At 39.5% G+C, this 21,109-nt stretch overlaps 1 protein-coding gene across 3 annotated transcripts in view; it reads right to left on the bottom strand.

Annotated features, from left to right (window-relative positions):
• Positions 1 to 20,242, bottom strand: part of col23a1b (collagen type XXIII alpha 1 chain b) — a 101,372-nt gene extending 81,130 nt beyond the window's left edge. Inside the window, exons 1-2 of one of the 3 annotated variants that reach the window (XM_026234496.1) lie at positions 19,598 to 20,242; positions 19,127 to 19,196 (exon numbers count right to left, since the gene is read on the bottom strand). In XM_026234496.1, the coding sequence (XP_026090281.1) occupies positions 19,127 to 19,196; positions 19,598 to 19,882 (355 nt within the window). In that variant the 5' untranslated portion in view covers positions 19,883 to 20,242. The remainder of the gene's footprint in view (positions 1 to 19,126; positions 19,197 to 19,597) is intronic. The other 2 variants (XM_026234495.1, XM_026234497.1) reach the window with 2 other exon arrangements.
• Positions 20,243 to 21,109: the final 867 nt, after the last annotated feature.

Below are 21,109 nucleotides of genomic sequence, written 5' to 3'. Positions count from 1 at the left end.
TTTTGTTAAGCCGGCCTTCGATGATCCAATTCAACCATACTAATAAGCAAAATTTACACAAGATAAACTAAAAAAAAAATTTTTATTTTTGTATTGCTGAAGAATGTTGAACTTCCTTCTTCTGTGTTGTGCTTTACAGACGTGAATTTACATTTCCTTCAGCCTGAGGTTTTGGTGTGAAAGTGCTTTTTACATTTGCCAAAAATATATCTTTTTATATTAAAAGCAAACAAGCAAGCCCAGCCCAAATTTTAAAAATAAAGCAAAAGTAACGTAATGCTTAACGTAATTACTTTTAAAAGTAACTTTACCCAACACTGCTCGCTATCCATTTGGAAGCCTTTATAACACCAGAGGTCAGTCTCGAGAGACTGATTCCCTTAGTAGATTATTTAGCAGCATGGAAACTAATGCCATATATATCTCAATGGGTCCTGCACATGGTAGAAAAAGGTAATCATATTCAGTTCGGATCTCCACCGCCGAGATTCAACGGGGTTATTCCGACGTTGGTTGGACCCAAGCAGGCCTTGGTTATGGAACAGGAATACCCTATTAAGGAAGGGGGCCATCGAGGTGGTTCCTCCTCACGTTTTATAAGATGGTATTTCATAGTTCCAAAGATACATAGTTCTAGCTGAACCACTCAGTCATGTGCTTGAAGTTCAAGATGCTCACCATCGAACATGTCATATCTCAAATCAGGTCCGAGGCTGGTTTGTCACGATAGATCGCAAAGAAGCATACCAATATCGAGTACTTCCATACGGCCTTGCACTCTCAACCCCGCACATTTACAAAGTGTATGGATGCTCTTCTAGTTCCATTGCAACTCCAGGGCATCCGCATACTAAATTATATTGATGATTGGTTGATTTTAGCTCAATCGGAGCAGATAGCGGTACGACATCGAGATGTTGTTCTTGCCCACATGGTGGAGCTTGGTTTGAGACTGAACGGCAAGAAAAGTGTGCTTTCTTCATTAAAAATGACCACTTATCTAGGCATGGAGTGGGATTTGACCACGATGCAGGCATATCTGTCCCCTGCTCATATCAAGTCGATCCTCACGTCAGTCAAGAGAGTCAGAAAAGGCCAGTCACTCACTGTAAAGCAGTTTCAGAGACTGTTGGGTCTGATGGCAGCTGCGTTCAATGTGATACCTTTTGGTCTGCTGTACATGAGGCCCCTACAGTGGTGGCTCAGGACCAAGGTATTTTCCCTGAGGGGGAATCCACTTCGAACTATCAAGGTTATGTGACGATGCCTCCGGGCCTTAGACATGTGTAAAAAACCTTGGTTCTTGAATCAGGGTCCGGTGCTGGAAACTCCTTGTCACCGTGTAATGCTAGTGACAGATGTGTCCCTCACCAGTTGGGGGCAGTCATGAATGGCATACCCTGCCCGTGGTATGTGGTATGGTCACCATCTGATGTGGCATATCAATTGTCTGGAGATGCTGGACTTGTTTCGAGCACTGAAACACTTCCTCCCAGACCTTAGAGGTCACCATGTGTTGGTGCACACTGACAACACATCAGTTGTCTTTTACATCAACCATTACCCTTGTAAAAGCTGGCACACCAGATCCTTGTGTGGTCCCAGGACAAACTTCTCTCATTCACAGCAGTATGCATTCCAGGACATCTCAATGTGGGAGCAAACATCCTGTTGGGACAGGGGCCAAAGCCTGGGGAATGGATGCTTCACCCCAAGTTGGTGAAGCAGATATGGAGAATGGCTGTCCATGGGAGATTCCAGTCAGAAGAGATCTACTCTCACAGGTGCAGGGTATGATAATTCAACCCCGCCAAGAGTTATGTAAACTGTGAGTGTGGCCCCTGAGGTTGTTGAGACCATACTCTTATTCAGAGCTCCCTCAACGAGGAAACTGTATGCAATGAGGTGGAAACTTCAAATTCAGGTTCTCTGCATTGTTAATCCACTCCCCCTTAAAAGTTTACATGGCAGCCATTGTTGCCTACCATGTCTCCCTCAGTGGCCAGTCAATGAGCAGACACCCCCTAGTGACACGTTTTGTCCACAGTGCGTTGAGGCCTCCAGTACGGTCTCGTGTTCCCCCCGGGACTTGGTTGTGGTATTAGAGGCTCTCTGTAAAGCTCCATTCGACCCAATTGAGAAGATATCAGATCGTCATCTGACTATAAAGTCTGCCTTTCTGTTGGGAATTACTTCTCTAAAAAGAGTTGGAGACCTTCAGGCCCTCTCAGTGGCCCGTACTCATCTTGACTTTGCACCTGGCATGGCCAAAGCATTTCTATACTCGAGCGGGTTATGTTCCAAAGGTTCCCTCTGTCACACCACTACCGACAGTGCTGCAGAAGCTTAATTGTATGTGTCCAGTTTGAGCACTGGACACATATGTCCACAGAGCTCTCCTGTGGAACAGGACGGACCAACTGCTTGTGTGCCATGGTCCTCCCAAAAGGGGTCTTCCTGCGACTAAGCAGACCCTTAGCCGGTGGATAGTTGAAGCTATCAACCTGGCCTATGAGCATCTGCAATGCTGCGGGATGGTCCACGCCCTCCACCTTTGTGAGGTTCTATGGCCTTGATATACGAGCCACTCCTGGCTCTTCTGTTCTTTTGCCTTAGCTGTGCTCTTCAGATACACAGTAGGCCGGGATTTGGAAATCTGGCGGAGTTGGCACCTCGTTCCCCATAGCGTTCGATGCAGCTCAAGTTCCTGAAGAGGAATGTCTCAGGTTATGCATGTAACCATGTTTCCTTGAGGGAACTAGACACTGTGTCTCAAAGCCATACTCCTGGCATCCCTGACAGCACTTGCTTCACTCCTCAAAGCTGATGCCGGGTGTGAAGCATATGCTTTTATAGCTTCCTGGTAGCTTACATCATCCTTTCCGTGACATCACGCACTTCCATTGGACAGACTACACAGGATATTCAGAGTTGCTCACGCAGTAAGCATTACCCAAATCGTTCAACGCAGCTTCTCGCTCCCTCAAGGAACCATGGTAACATGTGTAACCTGAGACATTTTCCTTGTTTACTTTCTTAATACAAGTTGTATTGTGGTGTTATTGTGCAGTAATTCAATCCTACATTTGACATCATATCTTGTTGAACTCTTAACTCTAACTATTGGGGAGGTAAAATAAGCGTCTACTGTATCATGTTAACTTTAAGGTCATGGGGTTCACATCTCATTTCACAAACTACTTCAAGTTTTTTGAGTGCTTCAATTGTTTCTTGGTCAAAATTCTCAACCTTTAAATTAGGTGTTTACTCTATAGTCTATAATATGTCAAACAAATTAAATAATGTGTAACAGACTCAGAAAGTTAAAAAGCTCACAGTCTGAGCTGAATTACAACTTAAAGACAGAAGCTTTTAAAACAAATCAAGATTTTAAAGATGATGCCAGTTCATCTTGTGTGGGGTTCAGGGCAGGTGTCTATTATAAAAAGAAACACACTGACAATGGATCAATGAGTGTCAAAATCCCTGACCTGATCTTCAAAGGTGGGCCAGAGCTGCTAATGGAGCATGTCCAACTGCACCTGATGTTAATGATCCAACGTTAAACACAGGAAGGATTTGGTTCTACTGGGTTTACTTTCACTACCTGTTCTCCCAGTCTGTCAGAATAATGACATTAACATATGCCGGCCAGAAGGCCTGTTGGTCTCCTGAGTTTCCTCTTGTATCTCTGCTGTGCCCAGAGCTTACACTCTTTCCATTAGAAGCAAAAGAGGGAAGACACCACTCCAGAGAGCTTAAATCTTGACACGTGGTAATGAGAAACACAGGTCTTAAGTATGGACTATATTTCATCAGAAGAGCTTTGCTACTGCTGTACACCTGCACTGCGCAAGATTTCTGAAGCTCTGGGAAAGCTGGCTGCTAAGAATCTTTTAGATTCATGGTAAATACAAGTCTTCAAGCCTTTTACAGAAGGAGGTCATCCTAACAGCAGAGCCATGCTTAGGGGGCTTTGCTGGGTTATCAAGTACCGATCAAACACTGATGACATAATTCAAATTTATTATATCTGAGACTGCATATTAACATACTTTGACATTGCCTGTAGCCTGACACAATGAAATAGGCTCCAAAATCCCTGTCACCTTTCACACAACAAGCAGATTGGAAAATGGATGGATGAATATTTGACATTACAGTTAAACTACATATGTTTTAGTGTGGGAGGGACAAAATATTTATCTTTTTAACTTTAGCTTTAAAAAAATATAAAAAATATAAACAATATATTTAAAAATTAAAATAAAAGGCTAAAATTAAAAATATTTGTTATATGTCATTTTTCTACCCACCATTACTGCTAGATGAATGAGCATAAAGAAAAATATAAATATATGAGTATAAACTGATTACAATAATTACAATTAATCTCATGATTTCTAACCAGGCTTTGGAAAGCATAATGAAACTGTAATAATGAAAATGTCTGTACATTTTAACATAACTTTTAACTTAAAAGCTTTAGAAGCCCTGGTTGTACTGAACATTTCACATCTATATCATGCTGATATTAAATACAACAGCACTCTTTCTCATGTGATATTGCCTATTTTTACAACTGTTTAATTCAGTGAACTTTAGAGTTCCATGATATAACTGATGCAGATCAGACACAGTTAACTGAACTTTAGAGTCCACAATAATGATATAAAACAAGGCTCAGTAAACTTGAATGAATATTCACTGGAATTATTATAATCACTTCTGCAGGTGGCTTAATTAAATGCTCCTGGTCTTGGATGAGTCTTAATAGAAAGCTGAGCCAAACTGGAACAGGTGTGCTTTATTATTAAGCGGAGAAGACAGAATAATCAAAAAGTGAAAGAAGTTTCCGGAGCAATCATTCCCTGGGAAGTGGATTAATTGTGAACAGACAGTTTGTATGTATAGTTGCAGATGAGTCACTATCTAGACTGTCTGGTGTGTAATGTGTGATTGTGTGTGTGCTGACAAGTGAATTGGGTGAATGGCAAGAATTGATGTCATAACTCAGAGGTCAATGAAATCTGGACATACATAACGAAAAAACCAACACTGTGTAGTCATAACCATTTCTCTCTGACCTGCCAAGAAGCACCACGATATCTGTACCTGGTGAGCAAACAAATGCAGCAAAATGCAGTCTCCGTGTCCTCTGTCGTTTTCCATTTTCCTAACCTAAACTACAATCTTATATTCAGCACTTAGCATCTGCGTCATGGCTGTCATCCCACCCTCTGTTCATTGATTGGACTGCTGTTTTGAGGCCGGAGGAAAATGTCTCTAGGTTACGTATGTAACCCTAGTTCCTCGAGGGAACGAGACGCTGCGTCGAAAAGCTTTGGGGAATGCGTTTAGCGTGAGCGACTCTGAATATGATATCTAATCTGTCTTATAGAAGAGTGTGACGTCACGGGCGAGGTGATGTAAGTGACCAGGAAGCTATAAAGGCACGAGCCGCACAGCTGGCTTCAGCTTCGAGTACCAGCAAGCGCCAGCAGGGGTGCCGGGGGTATGGCCTTGAGACGCAGCGTCTCGTTCCCTCGAGGAACTAGGGTTACATATGTAACCTAGAGACGCTCCTCTTCAGGAACTCGAGCTGCGCCGAAAAGCTTTGGGGAACGAGTACCAACGCTGCCAGACTACCAAACCCCTGCCTAGTGTGTATCCGAAGAGCACAGCTTAGGACGAGGGGAATGAAGTGCCTGGAGTGACTGGCATGTCTAAGCCATAGAATCTTTCAAAAGTAGAAGGCGTGGAAACCCCGTAGCATTGCAGATGTCCAGCATGGATGCACCTGCTAGAAAAGGCCTTGGAGGCCGCCATACCCCATGTAGAGTGAACCTTGGCTCCTGACAGCGGGGGACGACCAGAGGGCTCAGAGTGGCGTTGATAGTCTCAACTATCCAACGACTAGTAGTCTGCTTAGAAGCAGGGAAACCACTCTTAGGGGGACCGCAGCATGCAAGAAATTGGTCCATTTTTCTCCACAGGGCAGCTCTGTGGGCGTATGCATCCAGCGCTCGAGCTGGACACACACAAATTACCTTCTCTTGGTCGGGCTCCCGAAAGGGAGGCGGACAGAAGGCCTGCAGCACTACAGGTTGTGGTGTGATAGAGGGCACCTTAGGAACATATCCCGCTCGAGGGTAAATGAACACTTTGGTCATGCCAGGTGCAAAATCAAAATAGGTAGGGGCCACTGAGAGGGCCTGTAAATCTCCTACTCTCCTCAGAGAGGTAATGGCCAACAGAAAGGCAGTTTTAAGAGTCAGATGTCTATCTGAGATATCTTGAATCAGTTTCCACCTCAGGGCGTACAGTTTCCTCGTTGAGGGAGCTCTGGATTGGAGAAGGGTCTCAACAACCTCGGTTGAGAGACCGGCTGCTAACAGTTGCGCCCCCTCAGGGGCCACACCCACAGCTTCCACAACTCCGGGCGAGGGTGAATTATCGTACCCTGCTTGTACAATGGCGTGAACAAAGACCTCCCTGGTGGTTGATATAAGAGACCACCGATGTGTTGTCGGTGCGCACCAACACATGGTGACCCCTTAGGTCTGGGAGGAAGTGCTTCAGTGCACGATAAACTGCTAGCATTTCTAGACAATTGATATGCCATGTTAGATGGCGATCGCTCCGCAGACCACGGCAGGGTGGCCACTCATGACTGCACCCCAGCCGGTGAGGTCATGTACAGCAGGCCAAGAGGTATCACGTTGGACACAGCTGCCATCAGACCCAACAATCTCTGAGATTGTTTGACAGTGAGTGACTGGCCTTCTTTGACTCTCTCGACTGAGATGGGATCGACTCGATACGAGCAGGGGACAATCGTGCCTGCATCGTGGTCGAATCCCATACAACGCCTAGATAGGTGGTTCTCTGAACTGGAGAAAGCACACTCTTCTAGGCGTTCAGTCTCAAACCCAGCTCCCCCATATGTGCGAGAACGACACCTCGATGCCGAGCCACAACCTGCTCTTGACTGAGCTTAACTCAACCAGTCGTCGATGTGGTTGAGAATGCGGATGCCGCTCCACCCCAGTAGGGGCTGCCCTCTGCAGTCGTGACCGAAACGTGTCAGGACTTCTTAACCGAGGGCCTCACAGCCTGAAGTACGGCCCTCAGATCCGCCTTTGGCTGGAAAAAACCCTGGTTCAGAGCGTTGCTTCAGCCTCCGGCCCCGACGCAGGGGGAGCGCGGGTGGCAACGCTCTGACTGCAGACTGGGAGGGCTGCTCTCGCCCAACAGCCCCTCCAGTATATATAATTTCTCAGAGTGAGATAAGTGTCATTATATTCCTCAGAATTTAATGTAAACAAACAATCAGACGAGTAAACACAGTCTGCATTGTTAGTATAATTCATATCTAACTTCTCATAGTCAGATAGATACTGAATTTAATTCCTCAGAATTAATGCAGTTAACCAATCAGACGAGCAAAGACGGTCTGGATTTGGTAAGATTTAGATCAAAACTGAAAATGATGTAGTACACGCGCTGCCTCGGCAACATGCGAGCCGCTTAGTCACACAAACAATATAAATCTCCTCGGAGTTAGTAGCTGCAGCTGAGAGTTCACAGAGGGGGAAGGAACCGCTTCACGTGCTTCCGAACCTCGATGAACTCTAAATCTAGGGAATACGGGTGGAGATAGGCAGAGCCGTCTTCGATCCGTCCTAGATATGCGAGAAGCACAGTCAGCCCCCTTATTTTTATTTTTATTTCGAGAGCTGGCTGCGTGAGCTGCGCTCCTCATTAATGCTGCTTGTTATACAGTTAGGCATAATATGTTTGTGAAACTGATGCTTGTGTAACTGTTTGTCTGTGCAGCTGATGTTTATGCAGCTTATGTTTGTGCAACTGCGAGCTCATCGACACTCTCCGTTTTAGGCAGTGCGTCACGGCCGTCACTCGGGGGGAAGGACCGAGCACTCGGGCTTCCGCACCCGGAGATCGGGCAGATCTGGCGGGTGAGGTAGGAGATAGGGACGCGCCCGTCTCCCTACCCTCCAGCAGATCTTATCTGCGAACCCAGCGAGTGCAGGTGCCGCTCCGCCTCGGCGAAAGCAGGACTGACACCGCGAGTTACGCTGGCGAAGACTCCCCCTTTCCTGCCTTTCCCCCTTTACAAATCTCCCCCTCGAGAGAGTCCTCTGGGATCGAAGCATCCACACTGGCTTGTACCAGTGCAGGCAGTCGGCTCCCTCAATAGCCGAAACAGCCTGCCTCAATCCCAGGCAGACCGCGCACAGACCGTGTATTCTCACTTGTGATGAACACACAATCTGAAAGGCGATCTGGATTCACCTTTCAGATGTCTCGTCTTAGCTTTGCTCTTTGACTATTGCTTACTTTTCGAGGAGCTAATAGTGACAAACAACAATAAATAAGACTGACAAGACAGAATGACATGCACACACAGAGCGCTTGCTGAAAACGCAGAAGCTGAAGCCAGCGGTGCGGCTCGTGCCTTTATAGCTTCCTGGTCGCTTACGTCACCTCGGCCGTGACGTCACACTCTTCTATAAGACAGATTAGATATCATATTCAGAGTCGCTCATGCTAAACGTGTTCCCCAAAGCGTTTGGACGCAGCTCGAGTTCCTGAAGAGGATATTTAATTAATTTAATTAAATAAATGAAAAAGTAAAAATTAAACAAACTAAAATACAATTCAGGAATTGCATTCCACTGATACATGTTTGGATGACATCGAATTTTTTTGTTTGTTGTCTGACCTTTAGTTGACTTCGTGTGGACTGTGTCCAAGCTGACAGGGGAGTCATTGGTCTGTATAACAGTCCCTATCCTGGTTTAACACAGTGTTGTAAACGTTAGTGCCGTCACATTGTTATGCTTAATCTATTGATTTCCATCACTTACTTAAAGTGCTCATTTCAGGCCATGACACAAATCCAGACTCACATTGTTTAGGCAAACCTCTAATTATCCTAACACTTTAATTACTTTTCAAGCACGGGATGTTCTCTGTAAACCAGACTTAACATTTTTAATGTTCGACGAAAGCCATGTGTGTAAAAGTGGGGAAAATAAGGGGGTATTTATTTCTCGTTTTTTTCGTAATCTGTCTTGTTGTTCCACTATAGAGTAACATAAACAAACAAAGTTAAACAATGACGAGTGCTTACAGACCCACCTCTGTTCTCTAAATCACACTGACACATCCTTACCAGGACATGAATGCTAGGGGGACATCCGGAAGTTAGTTTTTCTCAGTGAAGGATGAGAGGGATGCAAACAGTCTGTGATGTGAGTCACTAATATGTCTATACAGACCCCAAAACAAACATGCACACAACACTGCATAACACCTGCATTTAAGTGAAGATACAGCTTTAACAAGAAAATTCTGCAAGTGAATCTTTAAACACAATCAGGAGCCAGTTTTCCAAATTTCTCCTTGCCTTGTATATTTGCATTTAATGAAGATAAAATATGGAAATGAAAAGGAATTGAAGCCTACATGGAACAATGCTTGTAATCAGTAGTTGGATTGTAAAAATATTTCGGGGGGATGGTGTGGTCAGTTTCTTTTTTGGCAAGGCCGGGGGGTTTCCTATAACTAATTTTACATAATGATTTCAACATTTGTGCCAAAAAGGTTGTTATTTAATGAAAAATTTGCCTTATTAACTGAAATATTATTTAGAAGCTTTTTTTTTCTTATGGTGCTTCATATTTCAAAATAAATGTAAAGACAGTTAATAATGTCCTTAGTTTGACCATCAGTTCAAGCTGGGTCAGCCCAGGCTCTTTTGATGCCTTAGGCAAGATTTTAGATTTCCGTCCCGCCCCACTAAAAGAATTCTGAAAATGCAGATTTTTCAAAACTTTACTATAATATAATATAATATAATATAATATAATATAATATAATATAATATAATATAATATAATATAATATAATATAATATGACATAAATACTGATAAGTATTGACATAAATAAGTAGTAAATAAATTTTGATAAATAAATGTTGAAAGAAAAAAAAAAGATGTTGAAGCGCCTTGTAGGTATTTTATGAGTGAATTTGTTATAATAGCCTATTGAAGAGACCAGACATGGCTACTCCCACAACTATGCCTACAGTGACAAGTACTTATTACAACAAAGTGAAATATGAGCAATATGAAATGCCTAAAATAATCTAACAGACAACAAAGGCAACAAAATAAAGGTCACATTTTGTAATTTATTTGTACATGTTAGCCAGCTAGCTAGTCTAATTATCATACCCATACCTTTTATTTCAGTTTTGTGCATATGTACAGTGTAAAATGACATACTTAAAATGAATTATTTCATATTATGAATTCTAGATTATCCTAGTCGTGGTCTTGTTCAAAAGATATTTTGCCACTTTTTGGTGAATTAAAAGCAAGCAGTAGCCTATGTACCTGATATTGAAACAACATAACAGAAGCTTACATTTATTTGAGAGAAAATAAAGTAAAAATAAATAAGCAGTTAACTCAAGCAAAATCATTCAACGGTGTCAGTGTTGCCAGTTACAATGTTCTAAAAAGGCTACTTCAAAATACTCAACATCACGATCTAATACAGTCATTTCACTTTTTTCGATTATTATTTCCACATTGATATTTTTTTTTCTCATCTTCTTCGCTTCCTACCTTGTGCACCAGATAAATTTATTTTTAGATTTTTTTTTAGAAATGATACTTTAAGAGCACATAACTGGCTAAATGTTTTTAACTGCATGCGCCATGCATAATTAATGCTTTATGATGATGTATTATAATTAGATTGTGACGCAGAAAGTGTTTAAATTAGTCCAACATGACATACAGTATCTCAAATCTTATTATTTTAAGTTGATGTCAGTTTTATTTTATTCTAACATTATTTTAATTAGTTTGATGATCGATCAGTACTAAAATGATGTAAACTGTCGGAAATTATTTTGCTTAATATATGGGTGTAGGAGCACTTCCGACAAAAAGATAAATGCCATGGGCCGGCCCTGAGTTCAAGCCTGAAAGGGGAACAGAGTCGTGACAGACACAGTGATGAAGCTCGTATGTGTTTGCAGTACACAAGGCACGGACGGTTAAGGCAGCTGGCTCCACTGTGTGACCGTCTCTCTCTCTCTCTCTCTCTCACACACACACACACACACACACACTCTCTGCAAAACTCCACATTTGAATAGTCAACAGCAAATACATAAACTTGAACTGAATTCAGAAGTGGCAAATTGTCATAGCAAAGTCAGAATGACCTCCTCTCCTATAGGTTAACGAAATGGTCATCCATAAAATGCATTACTGTTCTGTTGCAAGTTATTTGAAAGATTTCTATATGCATCTACTTTCGGAAGGCCAAATAAAGTGCTTTTGCTTTTTGCCTAGATACACACAGTATCTCCCTGACATGGTTGCTTCAAAACTAACTGCAGATACTGTAACCATGCCTTCTTTATTTGCATGAACATTTGGGTGGCATTACGCAAATATTTCCACATAGTGACGTAGAGATGTGGGGGCGTGTTTGAATGAGGCATTTAGGGGGGCGTGGCAGAGTCTTAACTTTAATAAAGAATATATCTTTGGATTTGAGACTTTAGTCTTTAGAACTTTATGCATCAAGAGCTTGTAACACTCCAAAGAGAAAGGAAAAATTTAAACCACATCACATCACACCTTAAGAAATGTCTCTTGAATATTAGCTTAATAGAATGATTTCTGAAGGATCTTGTGACACTGAAGACTGGAGTAATGGCTGCTGAAAATTCAGTTTTGCCATCACAGTAATTCATTACATTTTAAAATAGTCAAATAGAAAACTATTATTTTAAATGATAATATTATATTCTTTGAAAAAACATAAAAAATATTGAAAATGTTTATTTTATTCATTTATCTTGAAATGCCACACCATTTATTAAACACATTATTTGTCTAATAGAATATTTTAAATCTACAGGATCAACACTTGCTGTTCAAAGCAGTATAACGTTTATTTAGCACAGCTTAAGATCACTAGCAGTGGACAAAGTCAGACTAAGACCATCAGAGGGTTGCCAGACATTCAGTATACAACCCCCCACCAAGTGCTGGAGGCCTACACATTCACTCAGACTCAAAACCCACAAACACACGCATACAAACACACAGCCTGCCAGAGCCAAAACACAGATATAAACAAGCTGTATATGCTTAATACAAAATACAGGAGTCTTTCTATCATGGGAGAATTTATCCTAAATTTCAACAGGTTAGGACAGTATACTTATAAAATATGGAGTGTGTTTTTGCTCTGGCAAAGAAACATAAAAAAATAAATATATAAATGGCATCTATTGAATTGTTCTTCAATAGAGTCTGGTTGAAGGAGGAAGAAATCTTACTGTATCTCTCAGCCAATCAAAACAGAGTACATCAACACACATAATTAGGAGATTACAATCATCCCGACTGCATGCACCTCTGACTTAGTATGCAAAATAGTCTTCACACGAATTTGAAATCTTTCTTTTTAGATAACTGAATGCAGCTGGCCAATCTGCTTGAGGTTTGTTCATCAGACATCCCAGAATGAGTGAGGACAGCGGTCCACAGAACTGAGTGAGCATGAGTCACTGGAGATCCACATGTACTGTTAAGAAGTTGTGCATGTCACTGAAGATCCACTTCAGCAGCGTTTCTCAACCTTATTTCATTCAAAAGCAGCCATGGTCTTTCTGTTGTTAACACTGCAAATGTTCAGATTTTGGAAGGAAAAAATCAACAGTCATCTAATAATTTACAGTAAATAACCATAATTCCAACATTCTGATAAAAGTTAAGTGTGAGTTACTACCAGACATGGAATAATGAGGAACCGTTACTGTCTTTCCATGGTTTGACATTAAGTTAAGCAAAATCTAGCCGAAATAGTCATATCTGAAAGCGGTTAGGAAAACTTTTTTCTTTTTTTTAATCACTCAAGACCATTTTCCAGAAAAGCCCCAGGTGAAAACGATGTAAAAACAAACCTCACAGCTTGACAGTAAAAAATGTTGCAGGAAAATGGCAAGATCTCCCCATGGCACCGAAAAAAAAAAAGTGCAGCCCTGTTCAAAATCTCAGTCTAGGAAATACGGCTCCAAGCCTAGCACAGCTCCAAGGTTCTGCCATGAACCATGCAACCCAAGAGTCCAGTCAGGGGAGAGGTTGAAAATGTGAAAAGACGTGGCATGCTGCCACACAGATGGGGGATACAACAGAGGGAGAAAATGAATTCTCTGGCTTGCTGTAGGCATTCGAGAGATTTGCAATTAAGATTAGGCCTGACAACACAAGGACAAGGATCAGGCTCCTTCAATACACATAATCATACAAACAGACGAGACCCCATAGAAAGAGCAGGACTGACTGGAAGGAAATGGACATGTGAATGAGATTATAATGAATGGCTCACTGGAGAGACTAGATAAATCAAAGGTGTATTCTCTGTGCCGCTTAAATTTCCCACCTTGATTTTGATTCACAAGCTCTTTATTCAATTTGATTCTGATTCATATAGCTACATTTCACTGTCCATTTTTCTTACATATAATGTTACACATTGTAACATAAAAATGGCAGTGTTTCAACGTAAAAATGACAGGTTTCATAAAGGTGTTATGAGAACTCTCAATTAATGGCTTACTTGTATTTTAGATAGTCTGAGAATTGACAACACAAGTGCTTGACAAACACTTATTTAACAAATTAAGAAACAAATTAAAACAGCAACAGCCCTGGAAACTTTTCAGTACATGCAAACCGAAACGTACAAAATGCTAAACCAAGATCTAATGAGTAAGAACAATTTTTAACCACTAAAAGAAGAGGTCAACAATGCTCTTATCGTTTATAAATTGACATCATCTTTGAGATTAAAGAGAAAATATAACATTACAAAGATGAAAAACATAGAATGTTTTTTCAATGCATTTATCAAATAGTTTCAAAAGAGCCCTGGTTTTATTTTACTGTAATTGGAGATCTTGAGAATCATCTAGGATTGAGCAAGAAGGTATAAACGTTCTCCAAATGTGTAAATTCTTGTGAGGTGTGAGATGAGAGGGAGAGAAAAAGTGCGGGTCTACTATATGATCACCAAATCACCTATTTTTTCTGATAATCAGATCTAACACACCATAATTGCTTCCATATCTCCTCTCTATTTTCAGCGGGTGCATGGCCTCACATTTCATTCAAATGAAATTGGGAAATGTTGCAGCCAAACAGGGAGGGAGTTTTCACAGTGATGTTGAGAGTATGCCAGAATGCCCTCCCACAAACTACAGACAGATGTTTTTAATAAGTCGAGAGTACAGAACCCATGCCGCTATTGCCTTTATTTTGTATTTATTTAGCTAGATCCTGATGGAGATACATTTTGACCGCCTATTTGGCAAAGCCATGCAGCTACAAACTCATGTCAAATTAAAGTAATAAGAAAAGTTTGTGCCACATATGTGCTCGCAGGCTGCACTTAAAGGATAGTTCACCCAAAAATGAAAATTGTGTCATCACCCTCACCTCATGTCGTTTCAAACCTGTATGACTTTATTTCTTCTGTGGAACATTAAAAAATATATTTTGAATGGTCACCAATGACTTCCATTGTATGGCTGAAAATAAAATAAAATCTTAAAATATCTTATGTTCTACAGATAAAAATGCTTTTGGAAACACGAGATGAAGTAAATTATGACAGAATTATTTTTTATTTTAGGTTAAACTGGTTTTAGGTTAAACTGGACTATATATACAGGTCCTTCTCAAAAAATTAGCATATTGTGATAAAGTTCATTATTTTCCATAATGTAATGATAAAAATTAAACTTTCATATATTTTAGATTCATTGCACACCAACTGAAATATTCCAGGTCTTTTATTGTTTTAATACTGATGATTTTTGCATACAGCTCATGAAAACCCAAAATTCCTATCTAAAAAAATGAATCTAAAATATATGAAAGTTTAATTTTTATCATTACATTATGGAAAATAATGAACTTTATCACAATATGCCAATTTTTTTAGAAGGACCTGTATATATAATATCTGCAATATTATTTTTCGAGTCCCCTTGCGAAAGCAACACAATATGTGTGCTGGAGATTCAATCGCTAAAGTTGAACAGTCGTTTCTGGAAATAATATGAAATATGAAAATATTTATTCATTTTCCAGTCTGCAGGTTTGGAGAGATCCGCTTCTTCTCAGCGAAGTAAAAAAAAACCTTCTAACTTGGTGTGGAGAAACACATAAGCACCCACGGAGCACGGAGAGGGCTAGATTTCACATTACCGCGCTTTTTATGCCTGCTTAATTCAATATGAAAGTATAACATATGACTACACTTATGCACAAAGGGGAAAACTTAACATAGATCAGACATGAAAAAGTTCAATACAACACAGAGGCCAATAGATAATCTGTGCCCCTCCATGTCACCCACAGGCGAAACCCTTAGAGCCCTAGACAGCTTTTGGAGGAAGCATTAAAGCTTACTGCCTTCTGAATTGGTAGGCTAATAAAACAAGAGGCAGATTACATTCTTAAGAGGCACGTTTATCCAGGAACGTTGAGCTGTTTCCAGAACAACCTCCCAACCTGAAAGAAGACGCAAGGTGTTCAGATCCATGACGAGTTTGGATCTACATCACCCTGAGGCTCAGGAATGGGGTCACACGGTTATGTGAAACATTTAGATTTTTCCTATTGTAGCTTTTCACAGTCACGCTCAGATTTTGGTTTAAAAATAATGCGTTTGTCTGTAGTGGGAACAACAGAGGTTTTCTGAGCACTGCCTAGAAGAGCTGCAGGCTCACTTGTGAAACAAACGCAGCTGTATTATTGGACTCTGTTATGAATGTGGTATCTATCAATAGAGACTCGCAATGAATGCAAACATCTGTATTCTGGTTATGTGGCTGGGATTCTAGCTGTTTTCCAATATGTAGACTAGAGTAGGGCACTTTGAATTGACGATTTGGATATATTTTACGTCCTTGACAAGACAATACAAAAAAAGCAAGTAATAATGATTATGACAAGTTGTCAAATGCTCACAAGAAAATCTAAAAGAGATGAATGTCAGCTGCTTTCAACATGTTGATCAAAGAGATTCATGTGCAACCAAACGAGGAGTGTTTTGAAACTCAAACTCATATAGAAGGGGCTCAAAACTTGCATTTTATTACATACACTCCTGAAAATATTTTTTTATTGGCATCTATGGTTCCAAGGAAAATCTTTAACATCCTTGAAACCTTGGTAGACTCGTAGCTACAATGAATTCAAATGTCATAGGGAAGTGTGTAAGTGACTAATTGGTTCAGTACCTCGTTCATTTTGAGCACTAAGTGACCAGTGTGTCGTCATTTCAGATTCAGAGGAAATCAAAGTCTGAGTGGCTTCAGCTTTCCCGAGGCCTGACTTTATTAACTGATTTGTTGAGCTCATTATTTCATGGTCCGCAGGTCTAAGTCCTTTTGTGTCTCTGGTTCAAGTGTGTTTTCTGATGTCTGCCTTGAAAAGAAAGCCCAATAAAAGCAAAGGAAGGAACTGCAAACTGCACAGACGGATGACTCAGGTTTAACAATCAAGCTTAAGAAAACGGTCCAATTGACCAAAAGCACCTAAGCCTTTAACTGGAGACAGGAAGTGCAACACAACTGAGGAAGACAAAAGGTCTATTCAAGGTAAAGAACTAAGAAACTATTCTTACTTTCAAAAAAAAGAAACAATTCTTATTTCCAACCAACCTTGATTGTATTTCTTTAAAATAAAGTTAACATATGTTTTGTGTATAAGCCTCTTACCTTTTATTACAATGGTAACAAATACCATTCAACTAAAAAGCCTAGTTTTGAGTAGCCTATATTTTGAGCAGACTAACATTATATCACAGTAAATAACATGCTTAAATGTCCATATTATACTAGCCACCAGCCTATAAATGATAGATACAAGTGTGATCAAATAATGTGTGAGACTGCCAATGAAAACCTCCCATGAGCATCATAATCCCCCGGTTTCATAGACCAGGCTTAAGCCTAGTCCCAGACTAAAATGTAAATCTGAGTTGTTTCAACTGAAAGGAACTTGCACTGACTGATCTTAAAAAATATCAGCGCCTTTGTTTTTTTCTCAAGATGCAAACCAGTAATGTTTTATCTAAGGCTCATTTATATATATATAAAAAATACTTACCTCTCCTAATTTAACTATGGCCTATTCCTGTTTTAGTCTAAGCCATGTCTGTGAAACCAGGCCAATAAGGGCTGAATTTGACTTAAATAGCACTATTTACTATCTTGATGTAAAGAGTGAATTATCAAATGTAATTGATCAAATACTAACTGTTAAAGATTACAAAAATATATCAAGAAGCTCTCTGTTAATGTGATCAGTATTACCTTGGTTGTGGCTCCTTCAGTGTGAGTATATGGGATTGTTTGCCTGTTTTGTAATTATCTAGGTGTAAATCATACTTTTGATTGTTTAGAAAATGAGGTGTTCTTTTGTGTTTAATACTAGTGATAATGATGGTTGGCTTACCAAGCACCAGTAAAAAGAACATCACAGACACAGACAAGTATTTAAGTATCTGATGAATGTTAATGCGATCTACACAAAACTCAACAAGAAGTAATTGTTCCTCCAAAAACTGATTAGCAACAATCTGAAAAGAATGCTGACAAAGTCAGTAAAACAGATTTACCTTAAATAGATCTCATGTTTCTTCAATATATCTGCCATAGGAGGTAAAACAGATCTCTTAGAAGATACGAGATGAAGTACTGTTTTAAGTTATCAATGTTCAATGTTCTTACCAGATGTATTTCCTGTTATTTCTTCTGTTCTTTTATCCTCTTAGATGTTCAATATCAGGGATGAAAAAGACTGGATTTCGTTTCTAGCTACAATACCTCTGGATGACGATATGAGAAGCAAATCTCTACCAACCGAATTTCTAATATGCTCTTTGCTCATGGCAAAATGTTAAACATGTAAAGGAACGATGTGCATGATAAGGTTATAGATATGAAATCAATCTTTGAAAAAAGATAAAAGAGCTTTAGAGTTGAGTTGAGTTTAATTTAAACCGTGTTGTCCTATATGGGATACTCTTTCACCATGCATAATTCCACTATGCCCTGAGATGGTACATCTCATAAACAGTGCTAGAGTAAACCTCTCTTTATCTCTCAGGCAACAGCCAGATTTCCAAGGACTAAAATATAAGAACAAATTGATGCAAGGTTAAGTATCCTCCGTCTATCCCCTACTTTGCACAGATAGCTGGCAATGAATTTTAATGTCTCGTAGCTGAGCTTACGCAATAAATCTGTGGCATCCACCAGCCTCAGCGGACAGAGGAGATCCACTCTCATCTTTATAACTTCCACATGTGAGTTATTTAATTCAGCATGAAGTATATAAGCTGTGGTTCTGCATGTGGTCACACTGACATGCCGAACACTGACACTTGTCCAGACTGTAAACAATTATCATCATTACAACATCTCTGTGTCCATCCACTTAACTTGTCACAATAATTGCTGTCGTTTCGTATAGATTTTTATGAGTTTTTCAGAGTCTCTTCTGGATTTTTTTCATCTGGATTTAAATTCATACTTTAGGTTATAACTGTGGCATTAAACTTAAGTTTGAAAGACACTGCAGATTGCAATGATGAGATGCAACAATGATTTTCTTCTTCCCAAGTGCTTAATTTTAAATAAATATATATATATATATATATATATATATATATATATATATATATATATATATATATATATATATATATATATATTTAAAAATCCAAATCAAATATAAAAATATATACACTTAATGCTTTAGTGGGATAAAGTACAACTGAAAACGGATCACATGACAAGTCCCTATTGACCTGAGCATTCTTATCAACATCACGTGCTAGCAAATCACCTGCTGCATCATTTATATAGATCCAATTTAAGGCATATATCAGATTTTGATATAAAAATAAATAAATAGAGGAAATATGCCTCAGTTGATCGTTTAGGAAGGAAAAGAAGGCAAAAACATCCCAGACTCATGCAGAGGAACAAACCTGGAGGACACGAGCACTCTTGCGCTGCTTCTCGAGCTGTGCGAATTTTCGACACCCCCTCTTTGAGTCTCTGAGAAAACAAATATATATGTATATGATATAGATGTATACATTGATAAGTGAAAAATACCAGGATATTTTCGTTTTGTTTAAGGATGTTTCATTTAACATTTATTTTTTTTCCTGAAAAAAATACAAAATAGCTTCACGATGCAATGCATAATTCAAAATTCTGGGAAAACACCTATGAAAAATCAATAAGGGAAATTATTTCATAGTTTTGAGTGTAAAGTATGAACAGGCATTCTCAAATTTCACTTCATAGGCTACTTTACAAATAAAAATATCAAAACACAGTACGTTTTATATAAACAATACAAATACAAAAAGAAACCGAAAGCCAGATAAATTGACTTTTTTGTATTAATGCTTATAAAAGCAGCAAAAACGTTGAAAATAAAGTAGCCTTACCTCTTGCACAAGTTTCTCTATCGCATCCCGAAGGGTCGCGTTCGCATCCAGGGTCGCGTGCACAGGTTCCATCACAGACAGTCGCTCCATCTCCAGAATCTCCATTTTACGCTCAAGATGAGATGTTTTGACGTTCATAAACAGACAAACTGCCACCGAAGACGCAGACAACATGAAACATACGAGGGTCGTAAAACAATGAAATATGTGTGATGTGTGATGTCCATTGCTCTGTGATGACTTTGACACGTCTTTTGAATCCCCAGATGAAACCATTTTTGGCATTATGGTTAAAATATGATCCTTGTTCTTGAATCTTCTTTGGAGACTCGGGTCGACCTTTAATTCATCCGCGGCTGACAGAGACGCAACGATGTGACGCACACTGGAAGAAAGCGTGCAGTGCTGAAAGTGTTCTGCGCGAGACAAGCTGACGGTCGCGCGCCTCTCAGTTTAAATGGTTTCCCTCTGAAGTGTCTCGGAGAATCCAGCCAGTCCTTTTTCGCTGCTGAACTGCCGTCAACAAAACTATGTAAATGACAGTGAGAATAGTGTGTTTGTGTGTGCGCGTGGTCGGTTTTGCCCACTCTTCGCTCCAAAGGTCGGAAGTAAAAACAAAAGGTTGACGGGGGTCTTAAGAACATCTGTTCTTTTACTATTTGTTTCAAGAGAGTTTTCAAACGTTAGTAAACACAAAGGTGAGATGAGGCTATAAATGAGTCAGGGTAGACTAATAAGCAAAGTTGCTGTGCCAAGTAGCTACAACATGTTCCTGGAACAACATTCCAATCAACCAATCAGAATGGGATATAACTTTTAAGGAAATATCAGTTTTATGATTACCGTCAGGGTTAGTGCTTCTATACTCTTGTTAATCAGCTATAATTTCCCACAGATTTTAACAGATTATGGGCAGGGTTAGGTTTAGGGGTAGGGATTGGGTTTAAATATATATTTTTGGGCAATAATGTTGATCCAGCATCATCAAAGATGTTGATTCAGGAACATGTCTTAGCTACTTGGCAAAATCACAGTGACCGTTAGCTGCTCAAGTGCTTTCGAAAAACACTTTATATATATATATATATAAAAAAATATATATTTATATATATTATTATATATTTAAAATATAGCATTTAAGTATTTTGTTTATATATATATATATATATATATATAAACAAAATACTTAAATGCTTAAAAGTTACGCTATACGTTGTTAAAAACTACATTTCAGACATGACTGAACACATCAAAAACAAAACTGTTTCTTGGACCCTGATTCACTATAAGCTGTCGGGAATTGCATATTTTCAATGAAAAGAGGGTCAGACTACAGTTTTCTTTATATTTATTTTTTTCACCCTCAAGCACAGAGAAAATGCATGTAGGCTATAGCAAATAAAAGATCCGGCTACTATAATGTATGCATGACAGAGAAGGCTTGGTTGAAACATAGGCCTATGATTTAGGATATATATATTTTTATTTGTTTGTGATGTAACGCAATAATTC

Source organism: Carassius auratus, chromosome 46 (assembly GCF_003368295.1).
Source record: "Carassius auratus strain Wakin chromosome 46, ASM336829v1, whole genome shotgun sequence".
In the NCBI taxonomy this organism is placed as follows: domain Eukaryota; kingdom Metazoa; phylum Chordata; class Actinopteri; order Cypriniformes; family Cyprinidae; genus Carassius; species Carassius auratus.
This window is presented reverse-complemented; position numbering and strand designations above follow the sequence as displayed.